General features: G+C 41.2%; 1 protein-coding gene across 3 annotated transcripts in view; it reads left to right on the top strand.

Annotated features, from left to right (window-relative positions):
• KrT95D (phosphofurin acidic cluster sorting protein KrT95D) overlaps window positions 1–22,908 on the top strand; it is a 39,904-nt gene that overhangs the window by 13,935 nt on the left and 3,061 nt on the right. The window contains exons 2-9 of one of the 3 annotated variants that reach the window (XM_089591704.1): window positions 15,637–15,940; window positions 16,716–16,997; window positions 17,107–17,206; window positions 17,456–17,611; window positions 19,524–19,646; window positions 22,256–22,407; window positions 22,459–22,587; window positions 22,656–22,861. In XM_089591704.1, coding sequence (XP_089447830.1) covers window positions 15,637–15,940; window positions 16,716–16,997; window positions 17,107–17,206; window positions 17,456–17,611; window positions 19,524–19,646; window positions 22,256–22,407; window positions 22,459–22,587; window positions 22,656–22,861 — 1,452 coding nt within the window. Of the gene's footprint in view, window positions 1–15,636; window positions 15,941–16,715; window positions 16,998–17,106; window positions 17,207–17,455; window positions 17,612–19,523; window positions 19,647–22,255; window positions 22,588–22,655; window positions 22,862–22,908 lie in introns of all 3 variants that reach the window. The other 2 variants (XM_089591703.1, XM_089591705.1) reach the window with 2 other exon arrangements.

Raw genomic sequence — 22,908 nt, 5'->3', positions numbered from 1 at the left:
GAAGAGAGAGATTCGTGCATTTGTGTATTCGTATTTTTGCTCGTTTTTGCACACGTACTAAGTATATACATGTACACGAGTGACATTGCATTGTTCGTCGTTGTTCGTGCGTATATATTATATGCAGACGATGTAGCTGATGGCGTGGACGGCATTTATAATGGGCGAGTGCATGATGTGTAATGGGACACGATACAGAGATAGCGGGGTAGGAGTAGACAGTAGTTCAGTATACGCGGAACAAACTAATTTTAAGATATAATTATATCAAAATGTGTTTCGTCGACTTGATTGTAATTCCATGGGTGTATAAGATATGGGTACATTTGATAAAAACACAAATGACACCTAAAAAGAAAACTCCCAGTATACGGAATACTTGCAAAAGCACAAATTCCCGACGAGCGAGCAATCAGCTCTTTTTTTCTTCTTCTTCTTCTTCTTCTTTCCCTGTCGCATCCAAAAGAAAATGCTCTAATGATAACAAATACACCGGCTTTGCGCGCATGTAAAAGATGTATATCTCCATAATCGTGCAAAATTCGTCTCAGTAGCAGCGGGCGTGCCGCACGTTTGTTCGAGCCCCGCAGGGGGTTCACACATACACTAGGTATAGGTATATAATATATCCGGTATACATATACGAGCATACCAACCGTATTATACATAGGGCATGCATATAGAGGAGGAGGGAAGCGAGACACTTTCGCAGTGCCCATTTGCATACGTGAAACCGAGTGAAACGTGTGGGTGTGCACACACACACACATGTATACATATAAAATATACGAGAGGGACGGACAAGGGTTTCCTCTCCGCGTTGTATTTTCGATACAGCTGTGCAGTATCTATAGCGTATATAGCGCATTGTTGGAGATTCAGGAGGAGGGCGTCGAGTGGCTACCACATGCATACACGGCCGCACGTGACGCATCTCTAAAGTATGCTCACCACTACTTACTCTCGTCGGTGTGCGCATACTCACGTGCAGTATGGATTATGTTGGCGAGCTTGCATATATGTATATACGTATACACAACATATATGTCACACACAAGTGTAACGCGTGGCAATGACGAATGTGTGCGAGTGGCATCGGGGAAGAGACAAACTCTATAAATGTACATATAATATTTTCCTCTCTCTCTCTCGCCAACGAGGAGGGCTTCTGTCTTTTGTCCGTGGACGTAGGTGGAAATTTTTTTGTTTGTTTCAAGATCAAAAGTCACCTCCTCTACTTTAAACATGATTTAATTCGGAGGCACGGGCTCCACTGGCTGTACGATGAGAGGTGTGCGGTATAAACGTATTATCGTATTGGCAAATATAAGAACCCCTTTTTCCTCCTCGACAGCGATGCGGTAAATACGCGTGTTTCAGCTGTCATTTGATTCTCAAACGCCTGCGCGTCTTTCGCAATGCACGTCGTGCTTAATTAATCATTCATCAACTCCTGCGTTGGTACACCGTACGAGTTTTAATTATATTATATATTAAATATTTACACGTACAAATTGCGAGAAATCAACACGAAGCAAAGTATATATTACTCATGTGTAGGCATGCTGTGTGGCAAAAGAGTCGACAAATCACAGGAAAATCGAACAAAACGGTGCGGATGGCTCGTAAAGCTATCAATTATCAATGCACACAAAGAATAAAGTGAAAGGGATTGGAGGTGGAGGGGGGGGGAAGGACTTGACGATTACCCGATCCGCTATCGTAAATCCATCGCATGTACGATTATATAAGGTGGAGGTCGAGAAGGTGCGATGAAAGCTCAGAAACCACTACGCGGCCCCATTGGCTATCGACTCGATGGTGTGTATACCTATGTATACGTATGGATCGTATAGAACGTATGTATGTAAGAGGTAAGGCTTGCAATTCATCATCGCGTGAAAGGAGCCATTCTGCACCCAATCGGATACAGTGATAGTAACTTTGAGGCACGGTATAAAAGTAAGGCAAGGATGAGCAGGGTCGGTGAAAAAGTGCTTATGTTTCCTCGCAGGGTTTACGTATTGGGTACTTTGCACACAACTGCATGTGTCCGTGCGTATGTGCATTCACACAAGTGAAAGCTTTTTCCTCCATACGCGTGTATGTGTACGTATGGGGCGTTCGTCGAAATCGCCCGATCAATTTGTCAAGACCGGAAAAAAGGAAAAAGATTACCCGTCCGGGAAATCGATGATCCCGTAGCGTGCCGAAGGACCCTTTTGCTGTTTTTAGCTCTCTTTATGCCACTGCCCTACCAGCTCGATCAACCGTACCTATACAGCACAGCTCGGTCTATTCGTTGGCAGACTTTATATGTGCCTTTGCTCTCGACTCTCCTAATGACCTCCGCCTCACTCTGTAAAATATATACATTTTATTAGCCCATTTTTATCATTGACCTTCCAAGGTTCCATTTTTCTCGGTCTCACCCGAGAACAGAGCAGCCAAGTTTTTTCCATCCCTGTTGGTCCACCCTTTGACGCGATAAAGAGTTGGTGGGTTTTCTCGTTCGTCCATTTGTTTGGCTGATGATTTTATCGTCAAAAGGAGACTCTTCTTCCTGTATTTTTTGAGTCCTTTTTCGAGTACGCACGTACACGTTGTTTTTATACATCACCTTTGCCGAGTACGTGTATCTCGTGTAAAAGTTCCAAACTCCTCCCAAGTGTGGTGTTGAGGCACGTATAGTTTGTATACGAACGCGTTTACACAGTGGTCTCTCGTGCGAAGGTATCGATTTCTCTCCTCTCCACCGGAAAACTAATCCAAGGTCTAAAAGTTATTTGATATATCTGGTGCGCGTTGAAGCGTTCCTGCGAACGTAAACAAAAGTGCCCATATATATATATATATATATATATATATATATATATGATTCACGTCACAAAGTTCCGAGGTGGAACGGCAAAGGAAAAGATATAGCTTCCCTGTGTACTGCACACCTGCACAATTTTTACGATATTTTCGTTGCGTATGCGTTCATGATTTTTTTTGGGTCACGACCTCTTGCTTTGTACTTATCCTCCAAGAAAGAGAAAAATATCTTTCTCGCTCGCAATAGATTGAACAGCATAGGTATCTGCGTTCAGAATAAAGTTACTACCTTCTGAAAATGACCTCGTCTTGTTGTTCGCGTTGTTAACCTTGTCAACTCTTCTTGAACGTTAAATGCATTCCATGACGATTTATTATAAAAGTAACGACAACAACAATTGTACGAGGACTATACGCACTTATAGGTACCTCTGAACTAATTCAAATGAATTATCACCCACCGAAAGAGAAAGTTAGTTACCGCCACTCGAATCACCGTGAAAATGACAACTTTATACAAATTGTTATTCTACAAAAATGATATTCGTATACTGAATCAATCAAGTGACAAAATAACGTCTAAAAACGTAAGTTCACTTGAGACGCTAGAAACATCTTTAAAAGAGTTCACCTTTTTGAGACACCCTAACAACTCCTTTGCCATTATGTAACCTTCCTTAAATAAACAAAATATTGGCACGTGAATCTCTGCATACACTTGCTCTTCATCATTAAAACGCATTTTCTTATTAAACAGGATACAATGCTCCTTTCTCTCTGTTTCCCCTCGTGTTTATACGCCCACACATGTATAGAGCAAACCTCGGTGAACCGTATTATTTTCTCTGGCGCAACATTGCCCCACATACTACTCATGTCATCTCCTTTATTCCCAATCACGCTCAATTAAATACGTTATAATTGTCCTTCGTCGTCCGATCTTTTATTTCGGTCTTACATTTTTATCACAAGTAATTGTTGCACTAATTCTACGTATTTTTTATCCAGAGCAAAAATATATTTTTTACTTTTAAGAGTTGAAGTACGTAGGAGAACGACTACGCGATTATGGGTTAAAGGGGTCGCCACCACTATATAGTCACTCCGAAGGAAATTACGAGGAAAATTCGATAACTCTTCCATAGAGACAGGGGACGAGGATAATGGAACGCTAGAGGCTATTCATTCTCTCTTTCTATTAAATATTATGTGGAAATCGTTAGCAGATCTTTCAACAATGATACGCTTTTCAAACTTGATCATTACGCCGAGTACCAATTAAAGGCTCGCTAGGAATATATTTACAAAATTTAATTCAATCTCCTCTTGGCTTGCCCACCAATTTCAACAATAAAAGCATTTTAATCACATTAAAAACCACCCAATGTACTTGTCGCGGTACCAACAAACGACTGTACGTATTAAATTTAACCGCGCAACGCTGTAATATTATAAAGAGTTTTAATTGAATACTCTGGCTCGCGGAAGCGACGATTGGCAAAAGAGATACACGAAATCACCCAGACTCTAAACACAAATTTAGAATCCATATATATACTTTTACCTATGTAAGCGTACACCTGTGCCTCTACTGTACGTATGTGCAATTGCCACGAGTCTGGATGCAATTAATTTTCGACCCGACGCTCGGTAAACGCTTGCCCGTCGTAGTTTTCAGCCAACAATTTAGGCTGCACTTGCCCCTTGTAGCTCGAATAATCGCTCGCACGCGTAATGCGCCGTAAGCTTCTCAAGGCCCGTGTCGTTTCAAAGATTATATTTGCAATACGATACAATGTGTTCGAGGCGGAAATTAGAATTTAGCCTTTTTTTTTTTCATCACAAATTACACAATTGTTTTTTCATTGGATTATTTGATCAACAAAACAAATGTATAGCGTTGGGCCTCTAAAACTCTCACGAAGCTATGTAGTGTCCATTGGTTTTCCCGCGGTCAAAACATCGCGAAGATAATAATTTCATGTAGGTATACACACGTGTTTTTCTCGCGCGATATTTTGAACGCGACGCAACATTTACTCTGCCAGCGTGAAACTCTTCTCACGTGTGGGCAATATACATATAAAATATATAAGTAGGTATTGGGAAGAAAGATTAGCCAAAAAGTGATAATTGGACGCGAGAGAGATACGCCACGTGCGGCTGTCCGCGCCTCTATTATTAGCCAAATAGTTTCGCAAGCTGCTTTTCAAAGACGGCGTGTATGTATTGTGATGTTGTACCATCGTATTTTCACCGGCGCTCCGTCGAAATCATCAGCTGCGTTGGCATAGCTGGTGTGCCCTTGAAGCGCAAAGTCGGTGCATTAGCCACATATATTATACATATACCATACCAACGTTATCAAGTACAGGCGATTTACGCTTACAGTCGCGACACCGTGGGCCGTCCAATTTTAGATATCGCGCTGGTATAGGTTTGTTGATATCCACTGAGTAAAGCTCTTTTTTAAAGCTGCTATATCGTATAGGTGTGTTTTGATGCGTGGCATCTCGCACGAGAGAGAAACATTGGAAGTTGGTTAGCTACGTAAATAAACAAAGGAGGACCAAACTCCTTAATTTTTGGCACTGTTTGGCGCACGTTGGTACGCTATTGGGGTTTTATTTTTGATGCATCTATTGCCGCTGTTTTGGATGAAATTATCCGTGAAATCTTAATTTTTCCCCTTATATTTATAGTTATTTGCTGAATGTTTACAATTTTAAAAACATGTCAGCTTCAAATTAAAACCACTCGTATGAATATTCACTAGTTCATTAGTTAAAATTAAGCAGCTGAAAAAATAATTTGTGATTTACCCTTGACGAATTTTTTTTCATCACCTTGACGTTTTACGTTGATTTGCTACCTTTTAATGATTCCAATATAGTAGTACCAGAACTAGAGTCACTGACGTACAACATTGTACATATTAAGCACACTGCACATTTCAATCGTGTCTCTTTGGGACGTTCATGTCACAAGAGAATAAAAATTGATCGCCCATTAGACAACGTTCCCATTAAGGTCGAGTAACACTTGTGCCATTTATTTTTTCATACTGCGACTTTTATGTAATAATTTTTTTTTTCTCCCTCTCCGTGTGCACGTACCATTGCATAAAATGATTCATTGACATCAAACGGACAATTAACGGAATGAAATACGAGCAGTTGCGCACATTTGTCAGCTTTAACGGATTTCGTAAGTCTTTTTGGCGTCTAAATTATTAATACGTAGAGAGTGTCCATGACATGCAAGAAATTTTTTCTTTTTTTTTCCACCGTAGCATTAAAATCCCTCGAAAAATGAGAATTTTTAAGCTGATCGAAATTGTTTTGCAGATTTTTCACTACTCGAGAAGAATCAACATTTTCCTGAACGTATCACTTTTAGAGGGCACTTATAAACTGTAAAGTGTTTGTGATTTTTTTTTTAATTATCAGATAGTAAAAACACAAAAAAAAAAAAACAACTACATGTACACCACCAATTATCTATAGCTTTCGCATTACGTGTACTCGTGTGCGACTTACGTGTCGAGTTTGTATAATATATACTTACAGCGACGCTATCGGCTTACGTAGAATCGCGAACGACGACGACGCGCTGCATGAGGTTCGTGACCGCTTCCGAAAGGGACAGGAGCGCCAACACCACCCCGACAACAGCGGGAAGCCTTGCATGCGCAAATAACCCTCGATTCCGGCTTTGGCTTTATACTACAACTCTTTCTCGTATTTTTTTTTTTATTTTTTATTTATTTATTTTATCTTTTTTTCGAGTGTATACGTACTTCCGACGGTTACGTGTGAATTCGAGTACAATGAAAAGGAAGCATTTAATTCTACCAATAGAACTGTTGAATATGTACAAGTGCTTGTGTGTTGTATTGATTTTCCGGTAAACTGGGTGAGCTTGCAGTTAACTAATAAATAAAATAAATTAACCCAAAGAACTAAAAAAGGTTTTTTTTTTTTTCTCAATCATTTCAAGAACTACGCAGATAAATTGAGCAACCCAGTTAACTAAATCGAAAAAAATATTTAGTTGATTGAAAAATCGTTTTTCATAATTTTTTTTTTCCGTTGTATTGAAATACATTTTTTTTTTTTTTTTTAATTGGATCGCTGAATGTGAAAAACTTTAAATATTGATAATTTAAAACTCACAAAAACCAATTTTTACTGTATTGATCAACGTAGAGTTTATGTATACTAAAAACGAGAAGAGAAAAATACTCCTCTCAGCAAATTGCCGCTTCATTTTCTCCAACAATCACAAGTGGGGGTGTACACACACGCCCGTGCTCCTGCATGCATGTTTATTACAGTAATCAGAGTCCCCTTTCATGCACAATTTCTCTAATCGCACCTCATGCAGCTCCCCTTTTACCCTCCCACTCTTTTCTCCTCGGGTGTACTCTCGACGTTAAATTTTTTCCATTATACTTTACACACTATCTCCTCGCTTCGCTTTTATTTCGCGTTCACGCACGGATATATTGTAATATATATGTACAGCCCAGCGCGTCACTTTATTTCATTAACCTCCAACGTCGAGCTGAATAACTTTTATTCTCTACTATATCACAACGTAGCAGCGCTGGAGCACGAAACTTGGGATTTTTTTTTCTCTTCAAAGTCGTTCAATATTATTTCAGGTGTTCAGATGTTGAATGGCTAGTTTTTCGGCTTCTGTCTATATGTACGAATTTCAATTTTGACTTCCTTTACGCTCATCCTCGTTTTTGCTCTTCTGATACGCTTTACAAATATACATACTCACACGCTCGTACGATTTTTTTCTCCATTTGCAAAATTTTCAGGCCGTATCTATTCGTACTGGTCTTTAAAATCCATCTTTCTGGTGTTGCTGCCGCTGTCCCAGTTTAATTAGTTTTTTTTTTTTTTTTTTTTAATACATTTATCTTTATGATAACTTTAATTTGGAAATCAAGGTAAAAGAAATATAGTATTCGTAGATTGTAGTCACAATGTTTGTTGTTTGTTCAATCTTGACATGTAATTTATTTTAAAGAAATGCAAAAAAAAACAATGGGGTTAGCCAAAGAAGACGTAGCAAGCATTTTAATCCTAAGTAGTCGTTATTCTTACCCCTATAATTTTATTTACTTGTTTATTTCTTTCTTTTATTGAAAGTTTTTCCAGTGCTTTGTAGTGTAGATCCAATATGTTATTCATATCACTAACTGTATGAATATCAATTTGTTGAAAATATTGAAAAAATATCCAACTAAAGAGGTACGCCAATGTACGATTCCTTTATCGATCGTGGGCTCCTTTAAAAGCTCGCGTTCGCACCGTAAGCTCTCCCGAGTCCTCAGCTTTATTTTCTCGCACCCTTGGCGAGCTACAGAGTTACCCACGACCCTTCTCGCAAGAGCGAGCACCCTGCCGTGCCAGGGTCACATTTGCGCCAAGAAGATGAAGCCGGTGTGCTATTATGCGCGGGAAAGTACAAGAGTATAGTAGTAGTATAGTCAGCTGTTGCCCGCCTGCGACCCTGTTTTTTTTTTTTTTTTTTTTTTTTTTTTCTCTTCTCCGTGAGTAAAGTGGTAAGGCCAGCCCCACCCACCCATGCCTTCCCTCGCACGTATAAAGTATAGATACGGGCGCGCAGCGTCTTATCGAAGGGGAAATCGATTTTTCTCACGAGCTGAGGAAAAAGCGCCACACCACTGCACTACACCGGGGTGGTGGAATTTTTATTAGCGAATCAAGAGAGACTCGTGATGTTGACGCGTCGGGATTTTTTTTTCTTCTAGTGGATTAGTGTAGATGGGTTGGGGGGAGAGGGGTCCCCAATGGCGTCTTCCAATTAAGTGTGCTGGGCTTGTTCTTTTTTTTTTTTTTTTTTTTTTTTTATGTGAATAAGCCGTTGGGGTGTCTGATTGGCTCGAGCGCGCTTGGCAAAAGCTTCCAACTTAATACGAGTGGTGCTCGAGGAGAAATCTCTCTCTCTCTTGTTTTTTTTTTTTTTTTTCTTGCCGACAGGGAGGAAGGGAGACATGATCTAAATTGGATTGGGCTGCGGAAATGGGGTCAACCTTGACGATGTAGACCAAATCGATTTGTTTGTGTTTCATTGAAAACGAAGCCCAATGACTTTTTTACCATCACTTTTTCCAAGCTCTCCAATGTATGATAGTTGTGGCCTATAATTCACGGCACATGGATCACATTAATATTTTTATTAATGATATCTACGTGGCAAATGTATGCCAACCATTTATAAGTTAACTTGAGTAAACAATGAGGGTTGACGACACTGGCCGTTGCCGTATTTACCCCCTTCCGTGTAACGATTACGTCGCTTTGCTATACACGAGTACCGATATACGTACTGTGCCTGTACAGTACACCGTATCGACATGTACGACCGTTCCCTTTGCTTATCGATTGTCAATTAGAAGAGGAAGAGAGAGGGAGGGAGCGTGTGTATCAGGCAGGCAGGTATATTTTTTGGCAAACTTTTTTTTTTTTCCTACATACTGAAAAATTTATTCAAGTTGTGTGTTTGTACCGAACACATTTTGATTATTTTATCATCTACGGTTTTTTTCTCCCTCGCATTCACATTTATAAAAATTTGCATCGAAACTTGGTAAATTTCGAGATACGAATCAAAAACGTGCCTCGCTTCTACGCGCCGGATTACGTATTGTATACTTACGTGTACATTATGATACGTTGCTAGAGGAGACAGGGGCTTTTGGGAGGGTTTACGGTGTACGCGTTCAGTCACGTACAATATTAAAGCTCGCGCAATCCACGTCCACCACTTTATACGATGGAAATAAATTCAGGTGTCCCTTTATATTAATGGCACGTGTATTTATTATATCCCTCTTATCTCTTTTGTTGGATTACAAGAGTGCCGTTTTTTTTTCCTCTTTTTTTTTCGACGTAATTTTAAGTGTAGCTTTGCTCCGGAACACAATAACGGGTGCCATTGTCTCATCAATGATTTATCGATGAAACATTTCTTTTTATTCATAATTTAGACGAGAAAATGAACCAAGTGACATCAGCAAGTGGAAAAAAAAAAAAAAAAAAAAGGATCCGATGGACACTCGAGGCACTTGTCGACATTTAATCAACGGCCTCCTTGTATCCCAACATCGATTTCTCCGCGCTTGCCCTGACTTCCGGCCTCTGAATGAAAAGAGCTCGGAATCGCGATCCTCCGACTCATTGAATGAACATTCCTGAATGACATCGCAGTCTTCCATCGATTGACACGCGACATCGCTCTACACCTCCTTTCTTATGAATATGAAAAGCCATCGTCCCAGCTCTGCTATGAAGAAAAAAGAAAAAAATTCTCGAGCAGTGATATACTCGTACACCCTTATACATGTCTGCTGGAGAAAAAAAAATCTTGAATTCAATTGGAGTGACAAACGATTGTTGAATTCAAGGTTTAAATGGAGTAAGTTACAATAGTCCACCTCATTGCTAAATTTTCAAAGTGAATCGTCCAACATTTGTGAGGGATATTTAAAAAAGAGAGATGGAGAAAAGTATAAAAGACAAGAGAGAGACCCGACGGGGGTTACAAAACAACGTGCAATGTCCCATCGGGGGTCGGTATACATATAGCTCAGCTTTATTGTGACCAGTATCGATTCAATGTCAGCGACCGACCTCTCCACGCACCCTCATCGCATCTCTTTCCCTCTTTCCGCGTTGGCTATATATATGTCCAATGGTGTAATAGCCGGTCTGCAGTGACGGCGTCGTTCGGTCTAGCTCGAGCCACCCCTTCTTTCTTCCTTACTTCCTTTGCTCGGTGCTGCGCATGTAGATATGATACACCACACGATTCGAGACCCCATGCGGACTTTTTCTCCCTGTACGTGAGGCCAAGTGTATAAAGTCGACCCTCTTCACCGCTACCACCACGTACCCCGACTACTACCCTCGGGCCTATCAAATATTTACACCACGGATGATAGTATATACGCATAGAGAGGGATTCGCGAGTATATTTTAGCCGATCGTGTGCGCGAGGAAAGTTTTATGTGCCCCATGGCGTGCGTGACGTATATATACACGTATGATTACGTCGACGACGGTGGTTGCGTTATTATACTTTGTTGGTTTTCGATCTCCGAAGCGTTTGCCATTCTTTTTTTTTTTTTCCCCGCGCGTTTTTTTTTACGGAAGAATAGAAACTTGCTTTCTCGAAAGCACTTTCGACGCGTGCTTTACGAGAGTCCACGGTAATTAGCCTCGTCTCGAGTGCGTTGCTCCCTCGGCGCGATTCATGAAATTTTAATGAAACAAAGTTTGCTCGCGATGAATTTTACCTCGCAAGCCATATGTAATTTTGCGATTTTTCCACAGCACTGTGTATACTCTCGCGTGCAGTCTAAACTATTTGTTGGCCGCGATCAATCGCGTGGAAAAACTATGGTGGTCGTGAGGCTATTAATTTCTTTCCCCCTTTTCTCGTTACTCGGTGATGTTGTTTTTAATTTGCAAGACCAATCTAATCCCTCTTGAAGTTTCATCAGGCAGCGAGTAAATTTTCTGGAAAATTCATACAAAGATCACTGAGAAATCGAAGATGGGCGGAAAAATTTAATAGAAAAGTCACCCAGTTTTAAACCAGAATGTGAGCCAAGAGAAAGAGCTGCATCGCGGCGCGTAAAATGCATACATCACGTGTGTGACGATAATCTTACGACATGCTAAAAGCGCGGACCACGTAATGTATACACTTCATTTCGCGCCGGCTACAAATCTCACGGTAATCTCGGCTCGTAAAACGCCGCGACTCTGTTGAAAGCCACGATTTCACGGCCACGATTGTAGTACCTTATTATACGTTACGTGGCACGTGTTAGAGAGAGAGAAAACAGTTATCACATTTTGCGAGCTATACTATTTTACAGTAGGTGTACATTTATATCTACGCGTGGTGGTGAATTCAAGTTGAAGCGTGACTCTCTTGTGGGGACAAAAGGTGTGTCTCCAGAACGCAGACATAGTCGTAAATTATACACGGCGAGTGATACACGTGGGTGGATTGTGTTTCATATATATATATTATGTACTCTACTGGTGCACCGAAAAGACTTTTGGAAAAAAGTTTTTTTTTTTTTTCCTCCAAAACAATTACTTGAATTTTTATTTGTTACTTCCATTTGAGCAACGAGAAATCAAAGCGCGCTTCCACGCACTAATCGATCATTCAGATACCAACTTGTGAGAACAATTATTATTGTCCCATGGATAAATCTACGTAATATTAGGTATATAATTATATACGTCTTTAGAAACAATTTGGTTTTCCCTACGAAAATTTATTCAGAAAATTGAGATCCAGACTCCCTTTCTCGCTCGCTGTAGCTTTCGCCGACTAGTGAGAGAGAGAGGCATTAATTAACCTGGACTGGGCCCGGTCCAATGGTAAAAATAGCCCCGAATGGAGCCATTCACGAGTCCGTGGCAGCCCTGCGATCAATCTCGAGAGTGTAAGCGGTCGGAGGGAAGCCCAACCCAAGAACGACTTCCTCGTGTGGGTACAGGCCACGCAGTCGTCGTATAATACAAAGGGTGTGGGAGTCGAGGGCACTTTGTCTGGATCAGCCGAAAAGCGTGTAATGACAAAGGGGTTGGGCCGATGTATGTGTAATATATGTACATATATACACGTATCGGCACCCCCAATGCCGCTCTCTCTCCTATTTATCGAGGACACGATTGCCGATTTGTCTCTGTCTTTCGCCCCCCGGACGCGCGCGTGTTTTTCGACGCCCGGCGTTGTCGATTAAAATTTACAGGGGCACGGGATTTCTCGCCACGCTACGGATAAAACTCCTCCCACGACCTTCGCAAAGAGAATCTCTCTGACCTAAATTGGAGTGCGCGCGAAGGTTATCCGTTTCTTCCCCCTCCATTATACTTTATACGTACGTGGTGGGGGGAAGTTAATTGCGAGGCTGTTTTTTAATTATCATCCGGTGCCGGTGCACGGAGAGCGAAAAAAAAGGCCGAGTGGGGTGCGTGGATCAGGGTGAAGGTACGCGAGAGCGCGCTGACGAGTTTAAAATAAGTGCAAATAGCTGCCTTTTTTTTTTGTTTTAATGTATTTAATTTAGTTTCGCGCAAATTTTAACACCAGAGGGACAATAAACGAGCATGGTTTTGGTGTCTTACACGTGTATATTGAACGAGCACAAATTAATACATAGGGAAACGACAATTGGATGAATGCAAGTCCGGACGATTATATGTAGACTATAAGAGAGTCGAGACGAGCCGTTCGGTGCATATTTATAGTATGGATGCAAAAATAAACGCGAAACGAGCAGAAATAGCTGAATGTTTATTGACCAGGTCTATAAATATGCGGACGCGAGAACGGAGCTGACCGCGTGCTTCGCGCGATCGGAAATAAAACACGCGGCGCCTGCAACGTAAAAAAAAAAAAAAGAACAAAAGTATATAGCCTTTAACAAATTCATTGACTCTGCTTGCGAGACGAGGGGGAAAAAAAAAAAAAAGTGTCCACTAGCTCAGAAACAACATCACGCACCTACATGTATAGTTGATACGATGAATGATGATGAATGAGAAGGAGGGAAAAAAAGGAAACGACGTGTCGAGCATGAAAACAAAATTGACCTTGTCCTCACGCGACGACGCCGACGTGGAATTCCGCGGGGGAAAAAAAGGAGAGAGTGTGAGAGCCTTGTGATTTGCGCGCACTTTGTCGATGGTATAACATATATACTAAAAGAGTATAATATAGGGCTCTCGGTGGAAAAATTCCGAGAGCCGAAGCTTTTCCACGACCGTGCGTCACGATGTGGTACTCGCGGGTGTGTGCATCGCGTCTGTAATTGAGATGACGGGGCTGTGGGTGTGACCTACAGAGGCGAGATGTATGCGATCGGAAATAAGGAGCAGTGAATGGAAGAGGAAAATAAAGTGACCTTCGGGTAATGTCTTTTCGTACCCTCCTTCGCCTCGTATATGCTTGTGTATATATTATGTACACCAGAGTTGTGAGGTAACGGAGGAAGGACGCCCGTGAAATTTAACGAGCTCTGTTGTAACAAAGTGCGCCGCGGAATGGTCGTATACCGAGAAACTCCATTTGATAAAGAAAAATTCGAATTTATTCGTTCGTACGTTCGTTCGGGTGGACTCTTTCTCTCGGTTCATGAATATTACTTTTTTCATCTTCCCCCCCCCCCCAAAAAAAAAAAAGAAGAAGAAAATAAAAATTTCCATTGATAAAAACGTGGTATGGAAAAAGGGAGCAAGCAAAATAAAGGAACGACTGTATGTCTCGTGTGTACAGTTGGTAAGTATACGTGCTCGAGTTGGGAGAATTTGAAAGAGAAGGCGTAGTAGCAGGGCACGCGATGCCTCGCGCACATTACGCCTATTATGAGCGAGTAAGAGAGAGAGAGAGAAAGAGCCATCACAAGGTGGTTGTTGCCTTTATTTATGGATAGGTCGCGAGAGAGTCTCAAAACGTGGGCGGCCGGGGAGTATAGGTATATATGTACCTACGTGGTATAAGTACATTGCAAGGAAAATAAAAGAAACGAGAGAGAGGGAGAACCGACGTACCTACTGTCGTGTACGCGCTTCGTATGTATCTATAAAGGTTCGCGGGACCTAAATATAGCACGAGTGTGCGCAATGCTTGTAAAGTCTGGCCACGGCTATGGGCTACGGCACTACGTAGGAGACCGCGCGATAAGAGATCCAGATGTGTGTGTTTTCTTGTGTGATACAGGTGGTGGAAAATGTACAGCCATTGGCGTATGATTCCACATAAAAATAATTATCTCTTTGAAAAAAGAAACAAATAAAACACATTCATATAAATCAGTGGAGATGGGTGCAAATTCGTAAACTATACCCTCTACTAAGTGTGTTTGTTTTTTCTCTCTGCCGATCGTTTTTCTGTACATTCATTTGTCTTGTGCATTCAAGTAATGGCTGGGTCCAATTAAATTTCAAAACCTTATATTTTTTTGTGGAATCACTCGCGTTTGCCAAAGTTACCTACGTGTTGCAAGAAACGAGATTTTTTTTTTTTTTTCACCTGCCCATCTATTTAGGTCTCGCGGACGCTCTTCTCTCATTTTTTTTTGCCCGTGTACCGTGTAAAAGTACGTGCTGGCGTCAATCGAGAGCTCGCACGTTTTTCTTTCCTTTTACGTGCGGTAAATGGCGCGTTGAAATTCCCGTCTTTAGTCGGGGCATTAGGCGTTTTTTTTTTGTTTTTTTTCTCAACTTTGTTAAAAATATGCGCTCCCAGACGTTCGTAAAAGTATGGGCGCAATGCAAACGCCAAGTGCGTCTTTATTTCTCTCTCTCTCGAGAGTGAAAAGATAGCTCCGCCACTTGCTTCGCGAGGGTTCGGAATGTGCTCCGGCACTGCCGAGGAATTTACTGCACGTATATGCTGCAACAACTGCACGTACATAAGTACTCTGGATTTCTCCCTCTACGGAGGATGACTACGACCATTTTCTTTTCAATACTTAGTCTTTTTGCGATAGATCTTTTTCTTCCTTCCTTGGGTACAGTCCGCTTTTATGTTAACGTTTCGACCCAATATTTGGAACGAATGAATTTTCAGTCCATATCGTTTTCTTTACTCTCTACACTGATAAATTTTTTATCGGAGCAAACGTGATTTTTGTTTGCTCGAGAAATATTTGCCCTCGCATATTGTATACGTATTAAACGACATAATATATGTGCACCCAACATCGGAATGTTCGTACTAAATGAAAAACACGTTGGTCTTGTGTTTCAGGCTGTGCACGCTGACGTTGACCCGCCTGGTGATACTCCGGCCGCTGGGATCGGACCTAGCCTCGGTGAGCATAGCCGTGAAGATGCAGAGCTCGAAGCGAACGCTGCGCTCGAACGAGATGGCAATGCCACCGGGTGGTATGCTCGACACCGAGCTCGAGCTCCAGTTTGCCCTCCAGTACCCGCACTTTCTCAAACGCGACGGCAACAAGCTGCTCGTGCTCCTGCAGAGGCGCAAGCGCTACAAGAACAGGACGATGCTCGGGTACAAGACCCTCGCCGAGGGTGTCATCAACATGGCGCAGGTTGGTCAATTTTTTTTTTTTTTTTTCATCCCCCACCTCAGTATGGAGGCTCACCCCGAGTCGACAAAATAACTTGTAAGAATTTTTATTGTTTAATCCCCTTTTTATTGTACATTTTACTTTTTCATTCACTATCGTATTTTCGCTTTCCTAAATGAACATTTACGTAATTACCTGCACACTCGATTGATCTCGGAAAAGCATCTCTCGTTCAAACAACGCTGCATCAGCTAATGCTCAGAAAAGAAAAGAGTCCCCTCGTCGTGTATTATAGGTGTGCGGACAAAACGCGACATGACACGTTCGATTGCACTCGCGGTAAAAGGGAATCTTTTTTTTTTTTTTTTTTTTTTTTTCTAACAAAGCACTTGGCTCGATGTGCACGTGTATCCGCTTCCTGGTGTAGTGCACGTAGGAGATCGATTTTCCGAGAGGAACGGAGGCGGGTTAATCCGCACAGTCTAAATAGGTCGCCGTGCCTTTGGCACTAAGGTATACACATATCTTTGCTTGCACACTCTGTATTAATTGCGAAAAACGAGTAGACTTATACATACGGTTCATTTTTCGAATGAAGAGGTCAAGTGTGCTATGGAGGTGATGCGGGTGCTTCGCGCAAATTTCCGACTCTGCTCTCTTGAGCCGAACCGGTGGAAAAAAAAAAATTCAACACATTTTGGGCACCGATTCGGCTCAAGGGGTAATTGCATATATATATATTGACGTAATGGTCGGTGGTTGGTTAACGCGTTGTGTCCCCCCTTAACAACGTCAGGTGCTTCAAAAGCAAATGGACCTGGAGCTGGAGCTCGTCTCGGACAAGGCGGAAAAATACGGGGGCCACTCGCTGGCGCGCGTCCACGTGGTCGCGTTGTGCAGCCAGCCGGTCGATCACGACAAAAGACTGATGAACGACCCGCACGAGCGGCTCTGCCAGGAGTTCAGCGACGAGGAGGAAGAGTTCAGCTCGGAGGCCGAGGCCGAGGGTAGCGACAGCGAGCCCACCCTCGAGGTCCACAGGCGGAAGAGCAGGACCAAGATACCGGCCAACGCGAGGGTACGCGAAAGCTCCTTTTTTTTTTCTCTCTATATCGATCAAGGATTCTCCGGTGTGTTTTTACATGTTTGCTTGTGTTTTGTTCCACATTTCCCTGGGGCGATCGCAGCAACGAAACTTGAAGCAGAAATTCATCGCTCTGCTCAAGCGGTTCAGGGTGTCGGAGGAACTGGAGCAAGATCAGGAGGAAATCGGCCAGAAATTAGCCAGTAAGTTTAATCGATATTTCATCCTGTGTGTGTGTGTGTGTGTGTGTGTGGATGCACGTATAATATATGTCAGGCCGTTAATTGCTTCTCGTCGTTAAATCAAAGCGTATCTACATGCTCGGTCCTTGACGAGCTTGAAATTTGATCTGCGCTTATCACCTCCTGGATATGACTATTTTTTTTTTTAATAATTTTTGACGAGTACCGTTTTGTTGAGTGGGTGAATAAAATTAAATGAATGACCTTCAGCCGACGACATGGCGATAGAGGAACTGTTCGACGAGCTGGACGACATGTCGGATAGCGGCCCGGAGTTGGACACGATGTCGGTCAGCAGTACGCCGAAGCCATCGCTGCGGCCGTTCTTCAGCTCGAGCCGGTCGCTCCTGGCACCGCCGCATTCCGGTAAACTGGCCCTCTGATATATATCTCACGCTGATGCTTATCAAACTTTTTTTTTATCTATACATACATATTATGTGTCTATTGGGAAGTACTCTTTTGCTACAGCTTATTATATAATATTATACATACTTACTCTTCATCTCTCCTGTGTAATCTGTTTTTCTTTTTTTTTTTTTTTTTTTTTTTTTTTTTTTCAACAAATCTGAATCTTTTGTACTTTTTTTTTTTTTTTTACTGCGCATATCGTTGCTACAACCGTTATCGATCTTGTTTTATTTTGTTTTTTTGTACCTCGATCTCACCACCATGCCATATACATTTTGTAATATTTTTATTTTCAATTATTTATCAATTTGTATAAACGAGTGACAAATACTTAATAGTACACGTATAAACTTCTTACTATTAATCTTTGAAATAACAGAAACTTTGTTTGATTTTTTTTGTTTTTTTTTTTGTTTTTTCATCCCTTTTGTTTACAAACAATAAAAAATTACTTTTCATTTTGTGAAAACTTTGATACTTCAAGTATATGTTAATTATAAGTAATCGTTCGTACTTTAGAACTGCTGTAGAAATTTTACATACTTAGCTGTAGATGGTTATCCAATTTTTAATGTAAAATTTAAAATAAGTTACATTTTTTCGGATGATCTGATTTTTTTTTCTTTTTCTTTTTCTTTTTTTTTTATTCAATAGAAAAGCAGCATGTCGTATAAACATGTTAAATTTACGTAACATATGATAATAGAACTTTGCGTTTGGAGTTGTAAACGACTCAATAAATATTGTATCCTTGTAATGGGTATAAAAACCCATCTCCAAGCAAGAATTTCTGTAGATTCACGTGCATCGTATCAGCTGAAAAGTACATACATAAACATACGTACTTGTCTATGTATTATGTGGTTTTGGCTTTAACTGTGTTCTGTTAATATTTCGCATTATTATTTGTTACTTGCATAGCAACGCGTAAAATTTATTATTTTTACGCTGCAATACAATCCGCCAACTACGAGTTTTATTTGTAAGAACAATGCATCGACAAGTTGGCCCAAGAGCTAAACTAATTGCGAATGTGTACCCAAAACTCCATCAACCCTTTGCTGTCCAAACGGTCTTTTTTTAATGTTCACATGAATTTCGTCAACAGTGTGCCATTCGGTGCTCTTTTTTCTCCTCAAACAATAAAACATAAATAAACAATAACACACTTGCAAGATTATCGTCTACACTGCCCTTCGAGCATCAACTGGAGCATGCTTTAATATTTTAAAGCCAACAACTCGAATCTTTCCTTTCCTTGAACGTAGTAATGCGGACAAGTATGATCGCGAAGCAGTACCGTTTTTTGCCGACCAATTACCGTAAAATCAGCGAGTATCGTATGTACGGCCCTTATTGCGCATGAAAAAATTTCGTTCAGAACAAAACAAAAAAACACACGAAAGGACGAAATCTGGCACAGTTTGAAACCATACTTTCCCGAAAGTTTGTGCAAAACTGGCCGAGGTCCAAAATTTTCGTTGTCATCCCACTCTCGTTTTATCGATATCGCGCGGTGCTCCTTGCACGTGTACTGAGCATACGAAAACACTCCACTCTGGATATCGATTCGACAAAAAGGAAAAAGCTCGTTTGAGCTTGCGCCGAAGTTTTTACTTTGTGCAAAAGCAAGAAATAATCGACGTAACGAGCGAGTAAATATTTCGTACGGTTAAATGCCATCAGTGGGAGGAACGATTAAAAAAGACAAAAGTTTCAATGCAGGACGGACAAGTCGAAAGAAAAAAATAGAGATGTACAAGTAAGGAAAAAAACAAAAAAAAAAAAAATATGGAAGAGAGAAAGGAAAACTAAAGAAACGTCTGTTGGGTTGGCTTTTGCATTGTTGCATGGTACGATACGATAGTAGTAACCGGCGAGGAGACTGGGAACGGTGGTGCTAATACGACGGCGCCCGGCCAGGGTGTAGTCCCCTCGGGCCAGGCTCAGGCCGTCAAGGACAGATCGCGTGTCGGACACACGACCCCAGGTACGTAGTCATTATAAAAAGAGACGACACTATCTTCTGCCCTCCTTCTCTCTTTCTCTCTCTCTCTCTGTCTCTCTGTTCTCTTTACTGTATACTGTACAACTGTATATTTACTACTGTCTGTCCCTACCTGGGCTATCATAATAGAGCACAAGATATAAATATAACGTAATAAACGAGGTGATGTATTATTACTGTGGAGTACACGTATGCGTGCGAGTGCGTCCTCGATGATAAGCAGTTGCTGTATATAGTATATAAAGGATGATCCTCTGTGGGTGATTGTAATGTAATAATACGGGTCTGCTTGTAATTATTATGCCATCATCACTATCTACGCGTGACTGCCTTGCCTCGTGATAAACCCATTTATTTTCTATACTACCTGAAAATTCAAGTAAAGTATTGGCTTTGGATTGCGATTAACTGGAACTGGAACGCGGGATTTCAGTGATTTGTCGAAAAAATAATTTGTTGCTCTGGTCTTAGTTTAAAATTACTTTTTTACGTTTAAATATTTTGTCGTGGCCGAATCTTAAAAATTGATGCAAGTAATTGATGAAATTCATATAGTTACAGACGTTAGTGTATTATCTAAAATATTCTTTGTTATATAATTTCTTGTAATTCTTTGTTATATAATATAATTTTCTTATTTAAAATACTCGGTGCATTTATATTATATACACACTAGAAAAATGTATCAAGAAAGAGAAGGAGACTATAAGTACATGCAAGCGTTCGAATTTAATAAAGAAAAACATAATGGCGCATCGCGCGGAAAATAGCAACGCAAGTCTCGCTCGTTGCGAATAATAAATTAATCCCTTGGCTTTGTCGATACGCTGCTGCTTTCAAGCTCCCGATTCGCGCGCGTTTGTTTTCTCAAAGCGCTCAAATTATACGCTCATCTGGGTGTATTTGTATATTCCTCTTCGTGTCCGTACGATGCATCCCATCAGCCGCGTACCGTCCCAGTGTAGGTATATAATTATGCATTTTGATTTTTTTTCATTGGAAAAATGAAGGGGGGGGGAGGGAGTCTAAGCGATGAAACCCAATCAGAGCTTTGGCAGCTGTAGGAGGATCAAGAAAATGGAACAGTTGTTGTGTAGGAGGGAGGTGAGTGAGAGACGGGAAATAAGTTGAAGACGGGGAAGAGGCGGCTTTATCGGCAGGGGATAATTTATAATATTTAGTTGGAAGGGAAACTCGATGGTTTATTGGACTCGGTGGGACTTGGCGATTGTCAGGGAAAGAAGGACAGACAGACGCGTGTTGAAAAGTCTCTCGATGTGCTAGGGTGAATCGCGTAGAGCAACAGCACCTATCTGTTGGCCCTTACAAGCGTTTACTTTAATAAGACATGGAATTTTCTTTATTTGTTTCTTCCTTGTAACAGCTTTGGGAAAACAAGTAAAATCCTTTTAATCTTTTTTTCTTTTTTTTTCCACGTGTATGTAAGAAAAGAGAAAAAATACCCGACGTACTTATTTATAATGTGCGTTCTTGTGTTTTCCCGTTCGTGCATTAGCGCGTGTATAAGTGATTACCTTTTTTTTCCTGTCTCATGCGTTGCGAGATAAGGCGTTGATCGATAACCGTTGCAGGAAAAAAAAAGTGTGCGGAGGCTCTTCACATTAGCCAAGAGCCAAGGAGTGTGACTGGAAAAAAAAAAAATAATAATAATAAAATGCGAATTAACTGTGCACAACGTGTGCCTATACTCGTCTCGATTGCGTCTCTTAATTTTTTTTATAAAATTTTTTAAAATACCAGGCCCATTACTACTTTTACCATCTTGTTCTCCTCTCGCTTTCACGTTGTCCGCTGCAGACTCTCTCTCTCTGTCTTCACTTGTGTACGTACGTATATTCTCGAATTTCTCTTGGATTTTTCTTCATCCATCACTCTCTCTCTCTCTCTTTCTTTTTCTCTCTCTGTTTGTGCGCTTTTTCTTTTTTTAGCCTCTTACGTTTACGTAATTATTATAGCAAACGCTTTTTTATCTTTTATTAGTGTTATTGTCATCATCGTAATATTAATTTATGTTCATGCATAGTCAGTGATACTCAACACATAATACACGTTTTTTTTTTTTTTTTTTTTTTTTTTATGAAAATGACAAGTGTCGTATTTTTAGAAGAATTACAACCGAGTAATCTGTCATTTTTATTTTTATATATATATTTTGTTTTTTTTTTTTTTTTTTTTTGCAAGAAAAAATTTCATCGGTGATGTAAATAAAAGTCACATTAATTTTTTTCTTCACAAGTACACAGAGCACAAGTATGAAATTTATATTCAACATAAACACGCCAAGTTGAAAGCATTAAAACGCACCTTCATCCCACACACACACAGCTATGTACATCCATTTTAATTTTCAAACTTCATTTTCCCACTAATGTTCGACGAGAGTAATTGTTTGCTTTTTTGTTGAACAAAAACGAAAAATCACACAAAACAATCGAAAAAACGAAAAACAGGTTTTTCTTGACCAAAAAAAAAAAAAAAAAAAAAAAAAAATAAATGCACCACCACGCGCACAAAAAACAGAAGAAAAAAAAAATCGAGTCCTGAGTCATTGAAACGTGGCCGTGTTGCAGAGCGCGGCGTGGACCGGCAGAGCGACGACAGCTCCCGTCGAGCGGACAGCGACTCACACGCCGAGAACTGGACGGACCACGAGGCAAACGACCCACCGAGCATAAACACCCTCACGGGCTCCCCACCAAAGTCCGCCAACGAGCAACAACAGATGATGATGACAATGATGCAACAGGTGATACAACAATCGGGCGGCAAGGACAAGAACGAGGGCGGCGACCGCAAGAGCCGATTATTCGCCAGAGACCGGGGCACACCTGGCAGCAACAAGACCAAGAAGCACAGCTTGAGCGTCGACCTCAAGCCCGTCGGTGATCTCAACAGTGCCGAGGTAAACCAACGTTTATCATGTATACCGGCCAACGTAAATTCATTGTAAATAACGCTTTTCGTGGGCAGCCGAGGAAAGCACTGGTGGAACAACTGGGGCGAGTCCTGCCCGACGACACCCTTCCAGAGTCGGTGGCGCTGATCTCCCTGTCCGATCCGGGGGGAGCGGTGTTGGCTGCTCGCCTACAGGAGCGAAACATCAAGGTCCTGACCACCGCCTCCTCGGCCGACGTCCGCGCCACCTTCACTTGTCTGATTGCCCGGATACAGAAATTGTAAATACCCACTCTGCAACTATACCCCTCTTGGCTAATAGGTACTT

Source organism: Copidosoma floridanum, unplaced genomic scaffold (genome assembly GCF_036245765.1).
Source record: "Copidosoma floridanum isolate Cflo_tuat_1 unplaced genomic scaffold, Cflo_Japanese_pri ptg000013l, whole genome shotgun sequence".
Lineage (NCBI taxonomy): Eukaryota > Metazoa > Arthropoda > Insecta > Hymenoptera > Encyrtidae > Copidosoma > Copidosoma floridanum.
The sequence above is the reverse complement of the archived record's forward strand: the minus strand, read 5'-3'. Positions and strand labels throughout refer to the sequence as shown.